This window comes from Talpa occidentalis, unplaced genomic scaffold, assembly GCF_014898055.3.
Source record: "Talpa occidentalis isolate TD23 unplaced genomic scaffold, MPIMG_talOcc4v2.1 talOcc4.2, whole genome shotgun sequence".
Classification (NCBI taxonomy): Eukaryota; Metazoa; Chordata; class Mammalia; order Eulipotyphla; family Talpidae; genus Talpa; species Talpa occidentalis.
This window is the reverse complement of record NW_023602073.1, coordinates 101460082-101485741: the sequence shown is the minus strand read 5'-3', so window position 1 is coordinate 101485741 and position 25660 is coordinate 101460082. Positions and strand designations below refer to the sequence as shown.

General features: G+C 37.8%; 1 protein-coding gene across 10 annotated transcripts in view; it reads right to left on the bottom strand.

Annotated features, from left to right (window-relative positions):
* Positions 1-25660, bottom strand: part of KLHL32 (kelch like family member 32) — a 178152-nt gene that overhangs the window by 47894 nt on the left and 104598 nt on the right. For 7 of the 10 annotated variants that reach the window (XM_037520130.2, XM_037520135.1, XM_054699043.1 and 4 more), the window contains one exon: positions 8926-9141. The exons of 2 other annotated variants lie outside the window; for them this stretch is intronic. In XM_037520130.2, coding sequence (XP_037376027.1) covers positions 8926-9141 — 216 coding nt within the window. The remainder of the gene's footprint in view (positions 1-8925; positions 9142-25660) is intronic. One more of the 10 variants, XM_054699040.1, reaches the window with a different exon arrangement.

Below are 25660 nucleotides of genomic sequence, written 5' to 3'. Positions count from 1 at the left end.
ATGGGTCCTCTCTTCCTGTTTTATAGTTTAACACCTTGTGCCTTGAAGAAATGATAGTTGATTCCCTACCTCTGCCAAGATTCTCTATCCACTCTCCTCATCAAAGCATCTACAGCTCCAATTTTCTGGACTGTAATAAAAGAAAAGGCCCTCAGTAACACTTTCTTGCTCTACTTTTATTGGAGTCATTTTTGCAACTTCCCACAAAGCCATACAACACACAACAACTGAAAATAAAAACTGGTAATTTATTAGGAAATGTATATTGCCAGCTCACTCATTATAGAGTAGAATAACCTCTGACTTAAGAGAAGATGTACCAAGATTTTTGAGGTTCCTTTTTCTTAGCGATTTGGTGTATTTCAATGAAATACAGTTAAGACCTACATTGAAACTTATAGTGTGAAATCATTCAGTCATTTAACCTCTCTGAGTTTCCGTTTCCTCACTTATTAAAATTTGGATGATATTTGCCTTATCAACCTTAACAAGGCTGATGAAACACTCAAATTGTGCTTGTAAAAAAGTGTTAAAAATATAAACCTCTCCAGGGTTGGAAAAATTATTATTGTTATTATTATTGATGAACTTCTGTGCCTTGCCTCAGGGTTTCTACCTCATCTATAGCTTATAGTCAGGTTTTATTTTTAAATCCCTGATAACCTAGGTAGCAACGATATTACTGCAGGCCACCAATGCATAAGTAATATTCTCCAGTCATCTTTTTCCTTTTCACTGCAGCACAACAAAAAATATCAGTCTGGAAACAACATCACTCACAATGAAAATTAGAAGCAGAGAACATAAATATGTCATATCTCATAAATCACCTTGTTGTTCTGTTGTGCTCATTTAAAAAAAAATAGAAGAAAAAGAAAACTATTCCTCATGGGAACAGCAGTGCGTGAATATAAGTTAGGTCTCCTGTAATTTCTGATAATCACTGCCCCACACAGCTACTTGACAAGGCACAGCTTTAGTACAGAGGATTAGCTGAGCAAAGTCCCTCTGAAAGGAATGTGGCATGTGTCTTGCAAAGGCACACAACCCAGACAAACAACAGCAAGGCCACTAGCCAAGCTCCTCTGGGACAAGTCCTCACAGAGGAATTAGCTGCATGTAGATCAAGATGAACGAGTGACTAAATATCCACTCTGGCAGCTTCCAGCACCAAGTCCTGAAATAGCAGGGGGTCGCATAGCACAGTTCAGCTGGCGGCCCACACAGGATAAAGCATCCTCCAGGCTCAGCAGCATTTGGGATGCTTTTATTCTTTCCACTAACATCAAGTAAGAAGGAAATGAAGATATTCTCATTAGATTTGTGGAAAACTGTACATAGCTGAGAGGAGCTGTCAAAAGTTTTAGGAAGAAAATTGAGAACTGGTACACATTAAATTAGTTTAAGGAGGAGTAAGTAAAAAAATAAAATGAGATATCATGTGGATACCCAAAAAGGGCCTGTCTGAAAAAAATATGAAAAATATCTGCATAGATGAAATTGAGTTGAAGAAGGTTAACAAGATGAAAGAATCCAGCTTTGTTTGTGGATAAGAGTTCTTGGGTGACACTATTTTATTTTATTTCTAGTTACCAAGGTCCAAGTTTTAAAAATGAGAACACTACTCATGAATGTGTTTGATTAAAAGATAACCCACAGCCTGTTTTCTTTGAGGTTTGAACTGTACCACATGGATGGACAAAGGTTGGCAGAGCTGTTTAAAGGGTACATTGCAAAGGATAAGAGCTAATAAATAATGCACTAAAGGAAAGGTAAAGGGGCATGGGAAGGGACTGAAATGTCCGACATGGATTTCATTTTCTAATGCAATCATATCATTTCAATGTGCCCATCATTAGAAAGAAAATCATTAAACTATTTGACATAGGTCAGTCCCCATTGGGAAGGATTCAGACATGGTGAGAACAGAAGCAACAATAATAACAAGAGCATGATACTGGAACAAAAAAAGTCACACAGACCAGTGGAATCAAATTGAAAGCCCAGAAATAAAACCATACATATATGGTCAACTAATCTATGACAAAGGAGCAAAGAACATACACTGGAATCAGGATCGCTTCTTCAATAAATGGTGCTGGGAAAACTGGACTACCACATTCAAAAGAATGAAACTAGACTACTATCTCACACCATACACAAAAATCAACTCAAAATGATAAAATACTTGAATGTAAGATCTGAAACCAAGGTATATAGAAGAAAACATAGGCACAACACTTCATGACATACACTTCAAAAACATCTTTGAGGACGCATCCCCAGAAGCAAAGAAAACGAAGGAGAAGATAAACACCTGGGACTACATCAAACTAAAAAGCTTCTGTACAGAAAAAGAGACAGTAACCAAAACAAATGGGAGAATGGGAGAAAATATCTGTGCACCATACAACCAATAAGGAACTAATATCAAAGATCTCAAAGAGCTTACACAACTCAACAAAAACAAAGCAAACAACTCCGTAAAAAAAAAAAAAAATGGGCAGAAGAGGCAAAAAAGACACTTCTCCAAAGAAGAAATGCAAATGGCAAGCAGCCATATGAAAAAATGTTCGAAGTGTAAATCAAAACCACAGTGAGGGCCTCCCCGGTGGCACAGTGGTTGAGCGCTGGGTTGCGAAGCTGCCCGCGGCCTCTGCGGCACCGGTTCGATCCCCGGCTGCTCCCTGGCCACCAGAGGAGGGTCCCACATGGCGCGCAGACCTCTCCTGCCGCCCGCTGCTCCCCTCAGCAGTGTACTTTGGTCCTTCTGCCTGCTCTGCTCCCCGCTCTGGCTCTGGTGAATTCTCTCACCCTCCCGCGCTTCTGACTGTACCCAGTGCATGTACAAACAAAAACAAACAAATAAATAAAAATTTAAAAAAAAAATGCCTCTTAAAAAAAAAAAAAAACCACAGTGAGACACCACCTCACTGTGGTATATATACACAATGGAATACTACTCTTACACTGTAAGAATCATAAAAGCAAGACCATGCTGGTCTTTTCCACCATTGACTGCCCAGAACCCATCAGGTAGCAGGCAGCTCAAGTGCTCAAGAGGACACAATTGGCAGGGTAGGCACTCGGTAACTAGTTGACATGAGTGAGGCACGTGTGATGAGAATGGCCGATATTAAAAAAAAACTGGAAACAACAAATGCTGGCAAGGATATGGAGAAAAAGGAAACTTCTTATACTGCTGGTGGGAATGCAAACTAGTCTAGCTTTGTAGTGGTTCCTCAAAACACTAAAAAAGAACCTACCAGGTGATCCAGTCATCCAGTCAAAAGGACACAAAAACATTAATTCAAAAGGAAACTTGCACTCCTACGTTTATTGCAGCAATATTTACAATAGCCAAGATATGGAAACAACCTAAATGCCTCCAAAACAGATGATGATGAATGGATCAAGAAGATGTGGTATATAAACACAATGGAATACTACTCAGTGATCAAAAAAGATAAACTCATGCCATTTGTAGTAATGTGGATGGAACTGGAAGGGATTATGCTAAACGTAATAAGTCAGAAAGAGAAATAATGGATGGTTTAACTATAGGTGGAATATAGGGAAACCAAACAAAGGGTCAGGAAAAAGACAAAACTAGTAAGCTGACCATAGATCTGTGGCATACAGGAAGGGAGAGGAGTGAAGAAAGGGAAGGGAAGAGGACAAGAGAGTATGGTGTTAATACCTGGATGATACGGTGGTGGGGAAAGTATAGGAACTGCACCTGAGGGAAGATATCAAATATTGTATAAAAATAAACAATGATGTAAGAAAATAAAAATAAATTTAAAAAATATAGTGGAATGTTCCAATTCATACACTGTAAGAGTCATAAAAGCAAGACCATGCTGGTCTTTTCCACCATTGACTGCCCAGAACCCATCAGGTAGCAGGCAGCTCAAGTGCTCAAGAGGACACAATGGGCGGGGTAGGCACTCGGTAACTAGTTGACATGAGTGAGGCACATGTGATGGAGGTGAGTTAGAATTAGCAATGACACAGATAAGGAGGCAGGCAGAGCAGGCAATTAGTCTTTCAGTTTGCACCAAAGAACAGGAATGAAGTCTTTCACTTGCACATATTTTTGAACTTCTATTATATAATGAATTTAGGCGTCCAAGTGAAAACAGTCCACGAATTAGAAGACATGAGTTTGATTTCTACTTCTGTTTCCCCATTTGCAGCACAGGAGAGAAAAGCAATAATAAATGGATAAGCATTCTTAAAACTGTGATGGGATATTCAAATATGAAGTACTATCTTAGTATTATGTGACATATACTGCTGCTCGAAGTACTTTCTTCTCCCTGACTGAAGCAGATTTAGGTTAATTTATCTAAAGACAAAAGCTGAGTACATTGCTAGTGTCCTCTATTTTTTAACTATAAAGGGATAGCTTTTTTATTGTTTGAATTTACTTTCTAGGACACCCTTTGAGGAAAATGATTAAATCAAATTATAATGTGGGTGGTTTTGTGGTATAGATGGAAACCCAGGAGGGGTTTATCAAAAACATGCTGCATCTGACGTCTTTCACTTCCCTAAAGAACATGTGACTAATGTCTCTAGAGAAAGTAAATGTGATTAACAGTATGACTAATGGAAGCAAGTTTCTAACAAAAATACAAGGAAAATGTAGTCTTTAAAAGGCCAAACTCATTTTGTATACCAATTAACTAAAATAAATCCAACCATATATAGGAATAGTGGGATGTCTTATTACCCATTAAATACATTTTAATATGTATACTCTACATTACTGTTTTTTATTTATTATTTATAAGAGCAAGAGAACAACATGGCAGTGTTCAATGCAAACACTACCTACATGGTCTTTGCCTCTGGTGATGTAAAATCTAAGACAAACATAAATACGATGCCCTCAGCCCCAAACCAGGTGACATAGTCCTTTGTCATAAGAAAAGGGGACATTAGGAGGATGCCAAAAATTCTCCATTCTAAGATCTGATCTTGTTTTGCTTCAGTGTATGTGAATACTGAATGATTTGGTCTTATACCGACTGGAGTCCAGGCAAAGTTAGGCTCAAAATACAAGAAGGAGTCACCCTCAATCCAGAGTTAATACTGGAAGCATTGCTATTCAGGCTGTACTTGAAGGATGATAAGTACGCTTCATTAATATTAGGAAATGGTCAACAAATTAATAATTAAAGGGAACTAAAGTTTCACATTCAGAGATCAAGCTAAACTAACTCTCTCTAATTCATTAAATGAAAATTTATAGAGCATTTAATCTAGCTTTTAAGACTGTGCCACAAATAATAGATTCTCAAGGAATCATCACTTTTTAGTTTAAGCCATCTTTATTTTTAAGTATCCTTGTTTCTGCTACTTCAGAAATGAAATAATAATTCAGAAAGCTGGATTAATGGTTTAAAATCATAAGGTTCACTCCTATTTGGGAAGACACCTGTAAAGGAGTTAGCAAACCTATAGTCTATTTTACATTCCAATATTGTCTTGGGCATTCCATAGGTGCTCAGTTAGCACAGATGGATGGATAGCCACACTTTTCCCTATGTTAGCAAATATAAAAATTTATATTCAAGTTTTTCCCATGAACTATATTCCGATGGAAAGTAATTTTGATCTCATTCTGTTGAAAGAGAATCAAAGGCCCAAAAGGAAGAGAATCTACTTTCCTGAGAGGAAAACTGAGATTAGCCAAAACTTCCCATGAAAATGGAAATGGGCCCTGTTGTGGTTATGAAACTGTTCCATTATTTCACTCTAATTTTTATAGCAATTCCACAGCTCGGTATTCTGAAGCCATATGTTGAATCTAACATGGGAAATTTAAAAGGGGCAACTGAAATAAAGTCCTATGTTAGAGCTGAAAGCCAAAAAGCAAAATAAAGCTTGTGGAGATTTGCTGGGTCACGGCTGTGAGTGACCTCATACCTCATGTTTCCTCTTCTGCTGATTTGCTCATTTTTAGTCCCCTCTTTCTTTGAGCCCAATAACCAGTTCGTTGTCTTTCATCTGGAACCTGAGAAATCGCTGGTTTTGAAATATAAGACCAAATTGTTAAGCTGAATTGAACTGAACTAAAGCGCACCGAGTGCACACACACGTGCACACACACACACACACACACACACACACACACACACACACCCCCTTCTGTGTCCTTATACATCTAAAGTGTATACAAGGCGCCACAAGTCTCTACATTATCTGTGAATGGAAAGTGAAGTTAACCAACAGACCAAATAATTTCAGGTTATCGCAGGCAGAAAAAAAAAATGTCTAGGGGGATGAAGAAGCTCTCTGTGAGAGAAAAGACTTAGGGCAAAGTTTAAAAAGGTCAGATGGAAAAAAAGAACAGGTATAAGGCATAATCTTGTGGGATTTCACAGGTTTCCAGGTCCACAGAGTGGTTATTACAGCCCATAGCACATTTTATCAGGAAAGGGACTGCATAAGGGACAGCAGGAAAAAAGTGAAAAAATTTTCAGTGAGGATGATTTGAAAGTTCTTATAAGACATATTCAGAGCCAGACTTTGAAATCTGGTGAACAATGAAAATTATACCTTTCACCAAAGAAAGCGAATGTCCCAGATTACATTATCAGTAGACAGTGGATGAGCCTCATGTGTAAGCGTGTATCTCTGTGTGTGTGTATTCGACTCTCACATAAGTTACCAGTTACACATATTAATCAAATAGCACTACCTCTCCAACCGCTTTTCTATTACCTGTCCTACTTTGTGCCAATTTCCTTTCTCCTCCCCAACACCCCTTGCTTCATGGTTCTTCTTTAAGACATGGGATGGGGATTTGTCAAAGTCAATGAGCACTTTATTACAGTGAGAACGTTCCGTAATGAACAATTCAGCAATTTAATGAGATTCTGTAGATCTGTCTCCAGCCTGTCCATCAAGTTTCACTTCTATAAAGCACCCTGACACTAATCCTCTGGCATACCCAATCTTCACCCTGGGCTGAATATTAGATTCTTCCATGGTATATTGCATTACTAGTATAACCTCAGCAAAAATGATGAACTTAACTATACTTGAGGCAATATAGCTGGTCTGATTTGATTTTTCTCTATGGGGTTGAGAATGAAGGAATTACTTATTTACTAAGATAAAGCAAAAACAGTTCTTACTGCCTGCTGAATGCCTAAATTGATCATATTTATGTGAGTCTTTAATTCTTTTTTGAGGACCAGGTTAAAAAAAAAAAAAACATTGCCTGCAGCAGAAAGCAGTTTTTAAAAATCTACATTATAATATTAATAACCTTTAGAGAGGCAATTATGATAACTCTTAAGTTTATAGTATGGGCTTTTTGGACACATAGACAATTGCACATTATCATGTTGGTCTCCGGTAGTGCCTTCAGTGGTGCCATAAGAGAGATACAAGTCACAAGGACGGTCAGCTCAGATCTCAATCCAGTTAAAAATAATTTAATGCAGAATTCATTACAAGCCTTTCTTTTTCTCTTTGGGAAGTGAAGAAAACTTTGGCTATTTCCTGCTTTGAAATGAACAGAAAATTCTGATGATTTGTATATACAGAAGAGAACCACAGATAATTAAAATTCATATCAAAAACTCACCCTCACCAACATTTTTGACCTCTGCTTGAAAAAATATCAGAAATGCCTATGAAACAGAAAAAAATATATGGCTTCCCTCCCCCCTTATATATATTTTTCCTAACAGTGGTAAAACTGGCGAGCAGGCAGGTGTCAATGGTCTCAGATGTGAAGGCTGGCTCTGCTGTATAACCCTGAGTAAGGCACTGAAGCCTCATTTTGCTCATCTGGAAGATGTGGGTGATGATAAGTTAATAAGTTTGCAAAGAACCTTTGCAATAAGTTTGCAAAGTTCATTGAAGCTCTATTACCTTTGATGCAAACAACAATGAAGAATGAAGTTGCTGATGAAAGTAAGACAAAGAAAGATAAAGGGAGAAAGGCATAAGAAAATTATTAATCAGTAAGGGATTGGATAATTAACAGCTTACTCTGACTCTGTTTTGGACAGAAATAAAAGGCTTTCTGAATGTCATTTAATAAGATGCAAGCAATTCACTGCTTCATCAGTTAACTGGAAAATTTCATATTTTTCCATTGTATTCTATATAGAAGTATTTTATATGATCATGAAATCTTGGAGGTATAACACCCTAGAAGTAACAAGATGGTTAGTCATTGCTTCAGAGAGTGGGACAGACAGTGCAAGAAGAGAGGGGGGGAAGATGGGCTCTGTTTCCCAAAGACACCACGTGGACTGTTCAAAGACAGTCACTGGGGATGAGTAGAAAAGGATTTAAATTGAATAATCAACTTGAAGACACACAAAAATCCTCCTGTCCCTTAGACAAAGGCTATTCAAAAAGAATGCTATATCAGGCGAAAAGACAGGGCTTAGGAAAATAGCAATGAATGCAGAATGAACTACAGAGAGAGATTTTTCCACTGCAAAGCAAGGAGAGATTTGTTTCATTTAAAGTCCCAGCTGTTCTCTGCTGCAACAAAAAAATGTTTCTGATTTACAGGAAAGCCCAGAATTTGTTCAGATTTCATTGGTCTTAAATGTGAGATCACTATATAGTCCATTCTTCTCATATTTAGTACACAAAGCTATTTTTATTGGGGGAGGGGTTCAATTTTAAGTCTTTTCAATGTAAGACCCGGTGAGGGGCTGAGCAGCCTCACCTGTAATACCCTAGTTAAGCTGAGGGAGCTAAGGACTCAGTCCCAGGGGCTGGCATTCTCCAAATACTTGCCCATCGAGGAGCATAACTTTAAAAACTTCAACCCAATGAGAACCAAACCAAACAAAATAGTTGTCATTGTTGCTCAGTCCTTTAACTTTTAATTTTTCCATGCCTTCTCCATGCCAGAAGAGGACCCATGCAGAATGCCCTTACCTGCCAGATCTGCTCTTCACTCAGAGAGGTCAGGCGGTCACTCTTCAGGACCTCCTGAAGCAGACAATAAGGAAGCGTTAGAACGTCTTCTGGGCGACTCTTCAGGAGTTCAGAGAGATGTTTCACTAAGAAATCGATCACTGCTTTCTCCAACAAAGTGAGGTTAAAGAGGTCAGCAAGTCTGTACAGATCCAAGTAATTAAAGCTATTTAATTCCTAGGTGCCAAAAAATAAAAATGGAAAAAAAAAAAAAAAGATCTCTTAGAATCAATCCAAGAAATAACAGGCAAGAAATTCAGATTGACTCACTAAGGTTTGCATGACAAGAGTGGGAGAAATGGGTTTGCAATCCATAAAGCTTTAAAAAATCCTCTGGGCAGAGAACAGCTGATCTAGAAGTCATCATTTTTCCTCACTTTGCCACTTGTGAAACCTGTGAACGCAGACATCTTCATAAAGGGATTGAAAGCGGATTCTAGTTTCATTGACTGAAATATTACTTTGCAAGAAGCACTTTCCCAACGTAGACAATTTTTCTTCCCTTACCTTATTTTACAGCTCTCAGGTGATCATTTTTTTTGGCTAAGATAATGTGAGGACAGGTAAAGTGAAGGTCGTGATGAGATGACACAAACCAGATGAAGAATGAAGACAGACTGATCCTACTTTTTCTCCAAAACTCCTTTGAGTAAAAACAATCCATCCTTACTTATGAAATGAAAATAAACATGTTAACATTTCAGGTCTCAAGAAAAAAAAAAATCTCACTGTGAAAAATCCTTATCCTGAATAATTCTATATTGAATCCACCTAGGATGGACAATTTATAATTGTTCTTTTTTTTTTTTTTTCTGTTAGCCTTAAGTATTTTGAAACCAATGGCAATTTCTCTCATTTTCAAAGAGTTTCAGTAGCAATGCTGCATTTCAGAGGAATTTTACCCATCTCTATGCCTCCCCACTCATAGCCAGGGCCACCAGAGGACCACGTCTCTCTTGGGAACTTTGTCACCGGAATTCTGCAAGAACCAAAAGTGGGAAGGCAGAAATGTTGGTGCAAACTTTACCTATTTCAAGTTAAATGAAAGTGGACTGTGTCCTACCTTCCCCTCATTTTTAACTTATAATCATTAATGAATGAGTAATATTTCCCAGTAACTGAGAGAATATAGAATACCATCAGAGAGTCATTTACTCTACTGATTTAAGTAATCAACATATTGTTCCCTTTTCTAGTTATTTAAGAGTATTAAGAACTCGGGCCTCCCCTGGTGGCACTGGTGGCAAGTGGTTGAACGCTGGGTTGCCAAGATGCCCGCAGCCTCTGCAGCGCCGGTTCAATCCCTGGCCGCTGGGCGAGGGTCCCACATGGCACGCAGACCTCTCCTGCTGCCCGCTGCTCCCTTCAGCAGTGTACTTCATCAGTCTGCCTGCTCTGCTCTCCCCTCTGGCTCTGGTGAATTCTCTCACCCTCCCATACACTGACTGTACCCAGTGCTTGTATAAATAAATAAATAAATGTTAAAAAAGGTATTAAGAACTCAATAAATATTTTTATTCTATTTTGATGTATTTATTTCTATACTATTTGAAAAATAAAATAATTTTTCTGAACCTGCACTATCATGGTATCCACACATCAAATGTGGCTGCCAATATTTGCCATGTGGCTTGACTACTTTGAGATGAACTATGTCTGAGACATATATCAACTGCAAGGAGTAAGAAAAATAGGATATAAAGTAAGTTTTACATAGTTTATTTGTTGAAATGATATTCTGGATCTAGTGGGTTAAATATACTATTATAATTAATTTCACCATTTCTTTTACTTTTGTTCTGATATGGCTACTAGGAAATTTTTTATCACCATGTGGCTTCCATTGTGTTTCTATTGGATCATGTTTCTATTCTAAATAAAAAATAAAAGAGAATATATGAATTGTAAAAACAGTTTTTAGAGTAACAATGGCATCATCATCACTACTTTCTGATTAATTTTTTTGGTACTTTGATACCATTTCTTTTAGCAGGAGATGCCACTTCAATTATATTCCTAACAGGAGTCAAATTAGATGACATAGAAATCAGCCATAAGAGTCCAACTCTTAATAGCTCTATTTGCCAGCACAATTGAAGAGGAGTAAATGCTTTTCTTTAAAATGAAGTTTATCACAGATGACCACTAAAATCCACTATAGCTCAAATACTAAGAGCCTACTCCTAAGCCACTTAATCAAAATACCCTGGCTTTCCATTCAGCAGGTTTTGTCAAGGGAATATTGAAGATTTATGACTCCAGCACCAATTTTTTTTAAAGATTTATTTATTTATGCACTGGGGTATAGGCCAGAGGCATGGGGGGTGGTGGGAGGATCCACCAGAGACAGAGTGGGGAAGAGAATAGGCAGATTGACTGAAATACACTGCTGAGGGGAGCAGTGGGCGAGTCAGGAGAGGTCTGCTGCCCCATGTGGGTTGCTCCCTGGCTGGAGATCGAACTTGTGCTACAGTGGCTGAGGATTGCTTCATAGGTTGTGTCTTAACCCCTTGTGCCACCAGGGAGGCCCTTCAACACCAATTTTTTAAGTAATGCTTAAAACTTTCTCCCCAAATCTTACTTTCTAGAACTGGTAAACTCTTCTCTGGGTGGAAGGAAAGTGTAACCCTTGCACATGGAGCTTCCAGAGCAAACTTTAGGACTTCAGCTTCTCAGGATGAATACATTATTTCTGATGAGTACATCTATGAAGCAAGTTTAACTGTTTCCAGGGTGGGGGGGTATGTGTGTGGGGAAGCTTAAGTACAATTTTAGTGTCCCAGAAGTGTGCTGGATGGTCTCCGGGGTGGGAGGATTGGAACAGTCTGTGTCTTTCAGGCACTCCAGACTCAGGCCCAAGGTTTGTGTGGTCCTGAGGCCTACCACAGACACCCCAAAATAAGTATGAGCAGAAATGCACAGAAGCAGAAATAACCAAACTCTACAAAGAAAAAGGTGGACATGCAGAGTTCAAGACAAAAGTTTTCTACACTTGTTCTCCTGCCCAAAACATGTGTACAACTAGAATTTGGGACCAGATTTTGTAGACGCAATCAGATATTCTTATTAAGCATCTTTATATCTTTATATGGAAATACCGAATGTCTTCCATTCAGAAGCCTGCAACTTAAATGCAGCGAATTCAAAACAATAGAGAACAAACACATCTTATAATCAGGGAAATGCAAATCAAAACCACCAGTAAGAATGGCACATATCAAAAAAACAAGCAACAACAAATGTTGGCGAGGATGTGGTGAAAAAGGAACTCTCCTACACTGTTGGTGGGAGTGCAAACTGGTCCAACCGCTATGGAAAGCTGTCTGTAGGTTCCTCAGTCTACTAAAAATGGAGCTACCATACGACCTGGCAATTCCACTCTTAGGGCTCTACCCAAAGGACACAAAAACACTGATTCAAAAGACCACCTGTACCCCTATGTTATTGCAGCACTATTTATAATATGTAAAACCTGGAAACAACTCAAATGCCCAAAAATAGATGGCTGTATTAAGAAGATGTGGTATATATACATAATGGAATATTATTCAGCAATCAAAAAAGATAAAATCATGCCATTTGCAGCAATATGGATGGAGCTAGAAGGAATTATGCTCAGTGAAATAAGCCAGAAGGAAAAAGAAAAATATTGGATGGTTTCACTTATATCAGGAATATAGGGAAACCAAATAAGACATCAGTGTAAAGAAATAATAACAGTACAAAACACAACAAAGCAAAAACAGAAAATCATAAATCAGAGACATCCTGCAGGGGAGGAGGTAGGAGAGGGATCAGGGGGAGAGAGGGAGGAGCACAGGGGACTGAGGTGATGGTGCAAGGGTGCATTGGTGAAGGAAACTCTATGGGAACTACACCTGAGGGGGTGGGGGAAGAAAATATTGTTTAAAAATGAACAATGATGTAAAAAATTTTTTAATTAATTAATAAAAAAATAATTAAAAAAAATTTTTAAAAACCTATTGCGAACCAGAGAACTAATTTATCTTATAGATTTAAAATATTGTACTTATTTTATGCTGTCTCTTCTGAAGCTAATTTTCTAATGCCTTCTTCCACAGTACTGAAATATTTGTGTTTCCTAGGGGTTTTATATAATTCCCTAATCCAATCTAACAAAACATTTCACATTATGGAGGACTAAGAAGGCTAAATAGACAAGCATAAGTGGCTAACGGAACAGCAAAAGCGAACTGACCTGACATATATTAGAAACATCAATTGAAAATCTGTCCCCTTTCTTTTCCTTTTTACTTCTCTTTTTTTGCTTAAAAACACAATTTCATCCAAACTCCAGTGCTTTCTAGGCATTTCAATGTTTTCCATGCCCCTTGCATTGCATACCTAGCACCTCAGTAAACTGTATCAATGGAAAGTTGAGGGTGAAAAGAAAACCTACCTTCACTGAGGTTGTGAGGCCACAATATGTATTTCTCCTACAGGGGTAGATAGGCTTGTGTGCCTCAAGCAAAATCTCCACTTCTTATTCTTTCAACTAAGACTATTTGTAAGCAAAATAATCATCGCTAATGCTGCTTTTAAGGATTCCCACTAATGTGATGGGGGAGGTAGGAAGCAATGGTTAAAATACATTAAACACCCACCTATAGTACTGTGCATGGGGGAAAAAATCATCACTGTTATGAAAATAGTGCCATTATATTTCTGGCTACAAAAAGTAATAAATGTTCATTTCATAAAATTCAGGAGATACAAAGTACAGAAAAGAAAACAAAAATCATTCATATTTCACCATGCAGAGATAATCACTATTAATGTTTTTGTTTATACACTTTTAGACTTTTTTGAAATAAGTCTTTTATATATCAGAGAAAGAATGAATAATTGCATTTAGAGGCAGAACAAACCATCAGTAGCCGTAGGCACTTGGAGGTAACCCAGGTTGATGCAGGAGAGCAAGGGCCATAGAATAAGGTTGACCTGGCTGAAATCTAACATTGCTACCACTGGCCATGACCTTGAGTCAATCTCTAAGCTTCCATTATCCTCATTTACAAAATGGAATTTTGTATAGGGTTGTCATGGAGATAATGAATGCATGCATTTATCACACAGACTTGGTACATGAGAAGTTGACAGTAGATTTAGTGGGCAAGAAACAATAAAGTACATTTTAAACATTGTTGTAAGTCATTCATAAACCCTGATTTGACACTGATGCTAGAAGGTCAAAATGAAGAATGTGGTCCCTTTAGATGCGAAAATCTTAAATAAGATGCACCATTAAATCAGGGCCAAGGTAAAAGCCATACAGTTGAGTTATAAAATGACTACATGTTAGTGACTCCCCTATCTATATTACTAATTCAAACCCCTCTACTAAGTACTGAATTCATTTTCACACTACCTGTAAGAGGACATCTTCTCTTGGATATCCCATACTCATATTGAACTCAACATCTTCATGTTGAATTTAATTTTTCTAAAACTACATCTTCTATACCTCCTCTCTCAGAGAATGACCACATTTGGCTACCCATACTGAATCCTGAAGGTGGCCCGTGTTCCTCCCTCATATCCAGTATGTCACCAACTCCTATTTATTCTTCCTGCTTAACATATTTTTATTCTCCATCATCTCCAATCCAGACTTACTGCAGTGGAGTCCTGAATTACCTCTCCTGCTACCAGTCTCAAACTCTCAATCCTATCTTCTTACAAGAATCTGATCATATTGAACATCTCTTTGAAACCTCATTACAAGATTTTTATTTGCTGTTGGGAAAATGTCCCAATTCATTAAACTGTGTAGCTTTCCATGACCTGGACCCTGCTGACCTTTTTAGCCTGCAGTGTAACCATCCCATCTACTCATTCCAAATGAATGTGAACTACACATTCACATTATGTGTCACGATCACTCTAGCTGTGGGTGATGCAATGGTGAGGAAGAATAGGGGAGTCCCAGGACTCATGAAGTATATAGTCTATTAGAAGAACAAGCCACTAACCAAAAAATATTATAAATAAATAGAAAATTATAATTGAGGTAAAGGTCACAAAGGGTAGAACATAGGGCTGTCATAGGTGATGGGATCTAGGTAGAAATTTAATTATTAAGGCTTCCCTGAGAAGCCACATGGAACTGATGGCTGAAGAAAGAGTAGATGTTAAGGCAAAGAGTCTGGTGGGAATGCATATTAACTATATTTTCTGATTTTCTATATTCTTGATGTTCTGATATCTAGGGCCTAGCCCACTGGGGAGAGATTGCCCCATTCCAGGGTGAGCTATTTTTTTTTGAATTTTTTTTTTTTTTTAGAAAAGCAGCAACTCTCCCAGAAGTGCACCTTTCTTACGCAGACTAATCAGAGCCAATTCTCTGAACCACCGCCTCTGTCTCACTCTCATATGCCAGGAGGCAGTAGTCCTCTGCCCTGGATATCTCAAGGCCAAGTATCAGACAGCTAGGGACAGCCTGTATACACCAGACCCTGCTTAAACTACACAAACTAGCCAATCATAAGCCTGCTTACTGCTTACCCTGCTTTGTCTTGTCTTTCCCTCAGAAACCACAATAAAGGCTCTTGCCCATGCTTTCTCCTCGCTCCTTCTACCTCTTTGACAACCCTGGTGTTTCTCCTGTGGCTGTTTATGTCATGCTGTGTCATCTCCTCATAGAAACTGTGAAGGACAATGTATCTTCTCCATGGCAGTCCCCTCCAACCTGTTAGCCTCACATTCCTGAATTATATAAAACCAGCATTTTAAAACAAGATGGTGATGGCATTGCAGGAACAATGCCTTCCAAAAAGAGGAAGCAGCATGTGCAAAATTCCTAGAGATGAGGACTCATGATTGCATTGTTCTGTCTTACCATCCTTCCTCTCCATGTCACCCTCGCTTCACTTTCACTACTCCATTTTACTAGCTTTTTAGCTTTCATCACTGTCTGTAATTATTGTCTCTATTTTTTAAAAATTGTTTATAATTTTTGCTTCCTTTCCCACAGTGCCAAATAAGTTTGGGAGGAAGGATCTGTCTGTTCTATTCACTTCTGTATCTCAAGTGCCTAGAACAGTGCCAGGCATATGGAAGGGGCTCAAGCTACATTTGCTGAATGAATGAACCCATTTCACCTCCTTGGCTTACCTGGTTCAGGTTCATTAACCACTTCCTCTTTTGTGCCTACACCCTACCCTCTGCAGATTTCTTTCTTTTTTTTTTTTTAAGATTTATTTATTTATTTATACAATCACTGGGTACAGTCAGAAGCACAGGAGGGCGAGAGAATTCACCAGAGCCAGAGCAGGGAGCAGAGCAGGCAGAAGGACCAAAGCACACTGCTGAGGGGAGCAGCGGGCGGCAGGAGAGGTCTGTGCGCCATGTGGGACCCTCCTCTGGTGGCCAGGGAGCAGCCGGGAATCGAACCAGCGATGCCAAGGCTGCGGGCAGCTTCACAAGCCAGCGCTCAACCGCTGCGCCACCGGGGAGGTCCCCCTCTGTAGATTTGTAGCATAGCAATGATTGCTGTATGCACTCTTTGATTATAGATCTGCCTACTAAATCTGAACTTGTTTGTGTGAAAGACTGTATTTTGTCTCTGTACCTAGCAAGGAGCAGATCGTCAATATATGTGATTTTAATGAAAGTCCACGAGATTTTTCTGTATAGTTATAACTCAGCAAAAAGAGAACAGGCCATTTTTCCAACATGTCTACTCAATTTAAAACATCATCAGGTCATTTTTCATACCATTTCATACCATAGTGGCTTCCCTCATCTTTCCTTTCTCTTCCTGGCATTCACACACACACACACACACACACTCACACACACACAAATGGTAAGGCCAGTGGCCATTCAGTTTTATGTGTAAAAAAACTGGTAATACTTATTAGCGTTCACAGTGTTCACGAACAAGTGAACTATATTGTTAAAGAACAAGATCTCAATCTGCTGTTAAAAACAGTATTTCAATCCAGCCAAAATTTCAATCCAGCCAAGAGAGAATGATTTCCTCTATCAAATGCCAATTGAGATCAGTACCTTTTCAAATGATGCTTTGTCCTAATTAAGAGATGGTTTTCTTACTCTTACATTATGTGACTTCAAAATCCAAGTTTCCCAGACAGTGGTTTTAAATGGAAATTATAAGTCAGCAACAAGAAACTCCTGAGTAAAAGGAAAATCTTATTTTCTAAAAAGATTTCATTCCTGTCACACTGATTTTCACTTGAAATTTAGTTTCTATTCAGAATTATGGTGCATACATTGTTGCTCTTTGGGGAATCTTCAAAAATAGTATTTATTTTCCTTTGGTTTAGGGTTTTTTTGCTTCTTCTTCCCTTCTATTTGTTTCTTATAGCATGAATGACAAGTTAAATAGCAGAAGAAGAACCATAAAATGTGTTCTCAATACTATACTAGCTATGGAATAAACACCAGTTTTCAGCCTGCAATACTTATTTAACTATGTATGTCTCCAAATGCAGTCTTTCTGTGTGGCCAATTCTCCTAATTAGATCATTAAAATGGTTATTCCCCAGATTCACTACTGAATATGCTAGCAAAAAAGATAGCATGCACACGGCAAATATGGTCATATTTTGAGTTACATTCAAATTAATTACAACTGTGAAGGAAAGCATCAGGTTATGAAGACATGGGTGGAAGGAAGGAGGGCAGTTTGGTGGCCGTGAATAACTCCTGTGGCCGTTCCACCAGCCTTCCCAAGCAGGGGAGGCAGCAGAGAAGGATGGGAGGCAGCCTCTGTGATATCTCCTTGGGGTTCTCATCTGTAGCACAGTGAATGGCCATCAATTAGGATGTGTTTCTCAACATCCCAGTTAAGCAAGTACTAACACTGTGTGGCCAGAGTTCATACAAGACTTACTTTATATTGTAATTTAGAGCAGATTTAAAACTATGTCTGAACAAATGTCACCCAGACTCATTTGCAGCCCAACATCCTTTCTTGAGTTGGAGAATTAAAGCATAGCCTTTTAGTTAGGGTCTGCATAGGCACTGCACATAAGCCACAGCTGGACATATATATGCCGCAGCCAAGAGGTGTGTGTGGAGATGTTGCAACGGTGACACAAGCTGAGAGTCCAGGATGTGTATTTCTAATATGTGGTCTATCTTCATTTCAGCCACATCCAGACATCCCCTGGCCTGTCAGGAACCTCTTGCCCATTCAGCACTGTAGTTTAGTAATAGCCTTGCCACTGGAATTACACAGAACACAGACAGTCGTCTCATGACTGCATCTACTACAGACTTTCCAAATATCTGCCTCACAAATACTTTTCCTCAAATCTAGGAGCCTTAGCAAACTGACAAGATTTGGAAATCTGATAAAGAATTTTTTATGTAATAGCAAGGATACCTGTGAACTACACAGCTTTAATAACACCTATTTCTCTTGTTGCTTCATCTAGTTCTGAAAATGTTGTGGACCAGTGGAAAGAAGAAAAGCATCAACAATATGTACTATCACTTTGGCAAACTATGACTTCGGTTCAAGATAATAAACTTCTCTCAAGGTCAAAGTAAAAGTAACACCATTCATTTCCTACATTTTGCCTGATGATGAAGACTGAAGATCTAATAATATTCAACTAATATGACAATTTTAACAATACTGTGTTTCACCTTAATTGCGTATCATTTCCAATTATTGATGCCCTTCATTTATACCCCCGACAAAATGTCACCTGAATTATCACATCAATACTTTGCCACAGAAATGTGGTCTTGTAATAACATACATGAAACTTGATGTGACAGCAGACATGTAACAGCATACAAGCAGCTTGAGGCTGTATTATATAATGTTGATATTATATCATATTTTAAGGACTCCTCTATATGAAAAGTCACTCTTGTTATGGAAGCCAAAAAATCTTTTTTTAAAAACTACTCCCAAATTTCTCCCCATTCTGACATACCCATTCTGCATATAAAGCTAGTAGGTTTGATTTCAGGAATCTTAATTAAAGTGAAATAGAAAGATTGTGGTACCTACTTCCAGGGACCAAGCACCAAGTCAGACCTGAGCCCTTTGTAATTGAATACTAATGCTTCCCTCTTCAAGCCCTCTGTCACATACCAAGTAACTTGCCACTAACCTATTAATGAGATCTCTTCCACCTAGTAAAATATTCCTGGAAAGACCAGTAAAAAAAGTTGTTGCATCTTATGTATCCTGTCATAATGCCCTTATAACAGATTATAATTGAAAAAACTACTTGTTGGATTATATATGATAAAAAAGCAACAAACAAAAAAAAAAATAAACAATCCAGTCAAAAAATGGGCAGAAGAACTCAAAAGACATTTCTCCAAAGAGGAAATGCAAATGGCTAACAGGTATATGAAAAAATGTTCAACGTCCCTTATCATGAGGGAAATGCAAATCAAAAAAGCAACAGTTTACAAGCCACATCTGTGACTTCAAGTAGAAAGTGGAAAGGACAGCTTGGTTACAGGTATGATTTCACACCTGAGCAGAGTGATTACATCTCCTACAGTTAACCGAGAATGATGCTCTTAAATAAATTATCTGAGATTTAAGAATTCTCTAAATGCTAACTGCACACAATGCCACTTAAAAAGTTAGTAATAAAGAGGAGATTCTGTATTATAAATGCTTTTTTAAATTTTTATTTATTCATGCATACAAGAACTGGGGTGTAGGCCAGGGATGGGGGGGCCACAGGATTCACCAGAGACGGTACAGGGAGCTAAACAGGCGGATCTACTGAAATCCACTGCTGAGGGGGAGCAGTGGGCCAGACAAGAGAGGTCTGCTGAGCCATGAGGGTTAGCTCCCCGGTCAGAGGATCAAACCAAAGTGGCTAGTGACAGCTTGATGGCGATGAGACTTAAGCCCTGCACCATGAGGGAGGCCCCAGATTCCACTTCTTAAGAAAGTCAGGCCACTGAAGCTAGAAGGACTGTTCCCTCTTCTGACTTCTAACTCTACTTGTATTATTGGTCTAATCCTTTGTCAATGATTACATAGTTTCTCTCCAGTAATGCGTAAAGGTAGGGCCTGTATCTGTACTTCTTAGGTTTCCCATTCTGGATTCACAAAGAGGCTACTCAGTTTTGATTGCTGGATAGTACACGGGTGAGAAAAAAAATCAGACTGTTAAAAAATTTTGCTTCCTGTTTTTGGTCTTCAGTTTAACATAAATCACAGATTGTCCTGTTCCTCTAAAAATTCTTAAATGTTCTCTAGTACTTGATATTTAAATAGTTTATTTAATATTAAATAAATGTATTATTATTTTAATATGCTATATTTTGATATATATTTAATATTCAAATAATTTAAAATATTTAAAATACATGCCTAGAATGTTAGTCACACTGGAAATAAATATGGCAATCCAAACTGAGAGGGAAAGAGATATAAAGTTATTAACTAAACTTTTCATAACCACATGAATAATGGTAGCCATTTTTAGTCTACCATTCAATATCAGCTATACTAGCATTTCATTTTTATGACTCAGAAAAAATTTAAATTCAACTGGTTTTATATATTTATTTGGATTTATAATTTTATATTTTCCTTGTCTCTTTCACTAAGTCATAATCTGTGGCATCTTTAGTACACTAGAGTTGTAGGAAAAGTACAGGATTTGAAGTTCACTCATCTCGATTGCCTCAGCAGGTGGCAAACCTCTCTGAATCTAATTTTCTCATCTAAAAAATGGGGAAAGTGATTTTTGCTGATGAGTCCTTGATATGTGTAAAATATCTTCCACATAGTAGATGCTCAATATACAGTGGCTATCTTCTTATCATTATTATTATTCCCATTTAAAAATGCTAGCAAGGCTGCTTCAGCTATAAAGTTAGAAATTTTAGTTAGTGAATGGGTGAGGGGAAAAAAATTGCCTAATATGTACTCTTTTTCCACAGATATCAACAAAAATCATGGTTGGCATGTAAAATCATTTATTTCTTTTGTACTTAAAATCATTTTAGCATAAATAAACAAGGAGAGCAGATTGAGACATGATACTGTACCATCACCAAGTACGTATTACTATATTATTCTCTGGTTCCCATGCTCGATATTACACATAGCAAAAGGCAAACGGAGAAATCTAAGGATGAAGGAGCTGCATTTTTTTATGACCTTATTCGAAAATAAACTCCTTGGGGAAATACAATTTATTCAGATTATCAAGACCCTGCTGTGCAAATCTACAGTCTGGGAGCACACTATGGAGATCAAAAAATATTTACTTTATTCTGTTGGGTAAAAAAGCTTTTAATGAATGCATAATTAAGGCAAAAAAAAGTGTATACAGCTTTAGAAATTCCACTGCTGAGCCAAGCCATTAATATCCAAGGCACCATACCCAGTTGCAATTCCACCTGTTTCCTATTTGGATTACAACTTAGTTATAAATCAAGGTATTACGTGACTACACGACCTGGTGCTGCAGAAAAGGATTGTACTCAGGACTAGAGCAAACATTAAGGGCTTTGTTGTGGATGTGCGGCGAGGGCTGGCCCACTGGAACATGATGAAACAAATAAACAAAACCCAAACCTTTTATAGCCCCGGAACGAATCATGGAGGAAAAAATTATTTTATAAATATCAAGCATATAAAAGAGTCTTTAAGTTTTCTCCATAATATATTACCATCGATAGGATAAAGTCTAATTGTTATGGAAGAAAAAATGAGCAGTTCATTGACAATGCAAGCCACATTACTTGTGATATGAAAAATAATGTAAAACCAGATGTTTTTACCTGTAGAAATATAGTTATATGGGTTATTTGTGTACAAACACATAAATACATCTGAACAACTATAAGAAACAACTACTACATATTCATATATTGATATAAATATGTATATAGTACAATTTGATTAAACTAAAACAAAATATTAGGAGCAATTCAAAAAATACAAGAAAAAAACCTGGCATGCTCTAATTCTTAGAGTCTTTGAAGGCCTATTTAAATATATTTGTGCTGTATAACAGAGGAATTCTACAATTAGGTTACTCGTACATTTTCATAATCAATTGTATGCATAATATCCAAGACTCATGAATAATTTTATATTGTTCCTTGGCAAAGTCTATAGTAAGCTGGAAATTCAGTAGGAAGGAAGCAAAAGACACAGCCATCGTCATCAACTAATAATTCTGGCCCCAGTTGCCATGGGCTGCAAAATGCTATTGTGAAGTTTACTAAAGCTGCCTCAGCACTTTAGGCTATTACCACTGAATTACGGGTTATGCAGAGGAAATTAATGTATGTTTCTTTCGTTAATTGAAAATAGACTATCTGGGCAATAAGGGCTATATAACTAAAATTTTAATAACTGCAAACTTTTTGAACTATGAGAGGCAAAAATCAGGTTAAAGTTTTAAAAAATAATAGTGTAGAAGTAATAACGACATATTTCTTAGTTCTGGTAAGCAAAGACAGAGGGCTGAAAATTAACCCAACTCTGCACTCTCAGTAACCTTTCAGTTCTATACACATTCTCATGATTTTACGTAAAAACGAGGGTTGGAAGTTAGTTATTTTTCAAATCTGCATTGTTTTCATTTTTTACATTTTGAATGCTATGACAGACTAAAAACAACAAGATTCTTGTAAGTACAAACTAGAATAACTTCAAATTTATCTCAATATAGTGACACGTCCAAATCTGCTTCTCAGTGACTTAACAGGCAGGTAACTGATGTGCAGTGGTGTGGCAACAGCAGCTATAACAGTGGTCCTCAAACTGTGGTCCCCAGATCACTAACATCACTATCACCTGGGAATCTCTCAGGCTCCTCCTCACACCTTTGGGAATGGGGTTTTAGCCAGCCATTGAGGTGATTCTATGCATGGTCAAATTTAAGAACCACTGGGTATGGAGTGTGCATTTGAGTGAATATAGGAATAACTCTCACCAGGAAAATGATATAATTGCATGACCTCAGCTCCTCTTTGCTCTGTAGTGGGTAAACTTTATACTGACTATATGGGGTTGAGGCTGGTGTACTGAAAGTCTAATCAAAGACACAGGCAGGCATTTTCCAGGGCCTATGCACCCGTCCCTAACTCAGTGTGCAGTTATGTAAAGGTCAATAGCCAGCTTGGAAGGATACTAGTGGACAGAGATTGAGAAAGGAAGTACAGGAGAAGTCTAGAGAAGAACGGCTTCCAAGAGGCAGATATGCGGATAACACTCTCCCAGTAAGGAATAACTTATATTGTTCTTCTTTTAAACAGATACACTGCATTTATTTTTCCTAGTCAGGGAGCTTTGCAGGACAGCAGGCAACTTTATTATAAAAAAATTCCATCATAGGGAACTCTCCTGGCACATTCTATCATAGAGAACTCTCAAATAACATTCCTTTCTAAGCAACTACTATGCAGTGCTCAGAATGAAAGGTTTTTCAGTTGTTTTGTGGAGTCTGTATATGATGATGGGAAAGATGTTTTATTTACAGGAGGGACATGGGAAACAACAAAACAAAACTTCTTAACTACAAAGCATTGGTACCATGTAATGTATTACTTTTAATAGCACTGATTTTATTATTTATTAAAGTACAATTTCAGTATGAGGTTATCATATTTCAGAAGCAGGGAGAAGTGATGGTTCATTTATTTGGGACTTACTAAAAACAATACAGGTACTGCTGCATATTAAGGAGTAGTAGCTGAGAAAAAAAAATACCTTTTGCAGAATGTGATTATTTCCAAAATTTTCAGGAACAGACTTGTCCAATATGTTGTTGATTGGAAGTAGGTAGTAAAGTACTGACATTTCCAGGACTGAGAGGAGACAGGAGTGAGGAGAGTGGGTAGGAAGATAACTGTGGAATTAATAAAGAAATTCACAAGTGAAGCATTCCATTCTATTGGCTCCGGTTTCTAGGGCACTTCATGTAGAGTAGTGCATTGAGGGATACTTTGCAAGCACTATCTCATTGAATCCTCCAACACCCCTAAGAGGTAGATTATATATAGGATACCATATCTGTGTTTTACAGAAGAGGAGTGGGGGCAAAGAGGTTAAGTAACTTGCCCAAGGTCACAGAACTCTGGAACATGAAGTTATATCATGGGGAGATAGATAAGTAAATCAACACAAACAATATGGTGTGATCAGCACCCCGGAAGACTGCCCATAATTAATGAGGAGCAGGGAAGTCTAACTCCAACTAGGTGGATTGATCAGACAACTCTGGAAGGGGAGATAAAACATGAACAAGTACTTGAAGGTTAAATAGGAATTTATAAGATGACAAAGCAAGGGAAGAATAACCCACAGAGAAGGAGGCTTCATACAAAGAGGTTTAAGTACAGGAAATGCAGGAAGTACACATGACTGTGGCACAGCATGTTTGTAGTAAAGTTGTTTTTTATTTGCTTGTATTTTAAAGCTAAGAAGATAGGAGGTTTTATCATAATGATGGAGATTGTGTGCCTAACTAAGAGGATTTCACCATATCCTAAAGGATATGACCTTTAATTGGATATGGTGAAACAATGAACAATGAATGCATTTTAAGCAACAGTGTGACATGATTGGGTTGTAATTTTTTTTTAATCAATCAGAATTTTGAATGGATTTTTTAAAACTTAGAAAAATCAGTCAAATAAAATTTTGGATGAGAGACTGGAATGAGTCAAGAGTGAAGGCAGATTGATTGGTTAGTAGGAAGATTCTTTTGGAAATAAGTCATGAGGATTCAAATTAAGACTGTGGTAACAGAGATTGAAAGAGATTTCAAAAGTTATGGAGGTTCAGAGAAAATCCAAAACACAGATATTTATAGAAGTTTTATTCATAATTGCCAAAACTTACAGGCAACCAAGATGTATTTTAGTAGGTAAAGAAAGTGTAGTACAACTAGACAATGGAATATTATTCAGCACTAAAGAAATGAGCTATTAAGTCACGAAGAGACATAGATGAAATTTAAATGCATATTTTCAAGCCAAAGAAGCCAATCTGAAAGGGCTACACACTATAAGATTCCAGTTATTTGACATTCTGGAAAAAGGCAAACTATGGAAACAGTGAAAAGATCAGTGGTTGCCGGGGATGAGGTAAGGAATGTGAGGGGTAAATAGCACAGAGGATTTTTAGAGCAGTGAAGTTATTCTGTATGACAATATAGTGGTAGACACATGTCCTTATATATTTGTAAAACCCCAAGAATAAATGCTAATGTGAACCATGAGCTCTGGATGATAATGATATACTAATCTAGGTTCATCAATTGCAACAAATAACCACTTTGGTGGGGGATGTTAATCATGGGGGTGGTTATGCATGTGTGGGGACTGGGTATTGGGAAATTTCTGTGCCTTCCTCTCAATATTGTTGTAAGCCTAAATCTGCTATAAAGAATTAGTGTATTTAAAAAAAAAAGTTTAAGAGGAGAGAGTTAAAAAATCTTAGTGATAGTATACGTGGGGCACAAGAAGGCAGAACATTTTTTGATGATTCTTGGGTTTCCAGCTCATGTTCACACTCAGAAAGGGCACAGCACTGTGAGATATCCATGAGGAAATACCCAACAAGGCAGTTGGTGTAGAGTTGAGAAAGCACACTCCTTGGGTATGGTAAGAACATGGCAAATAGTGAAACAAGAAAGGGAAAAGACAAGTCTATAAACCTAGTCTGTAATCAGTGGATGGGAACTGATCTGGAGTTTTA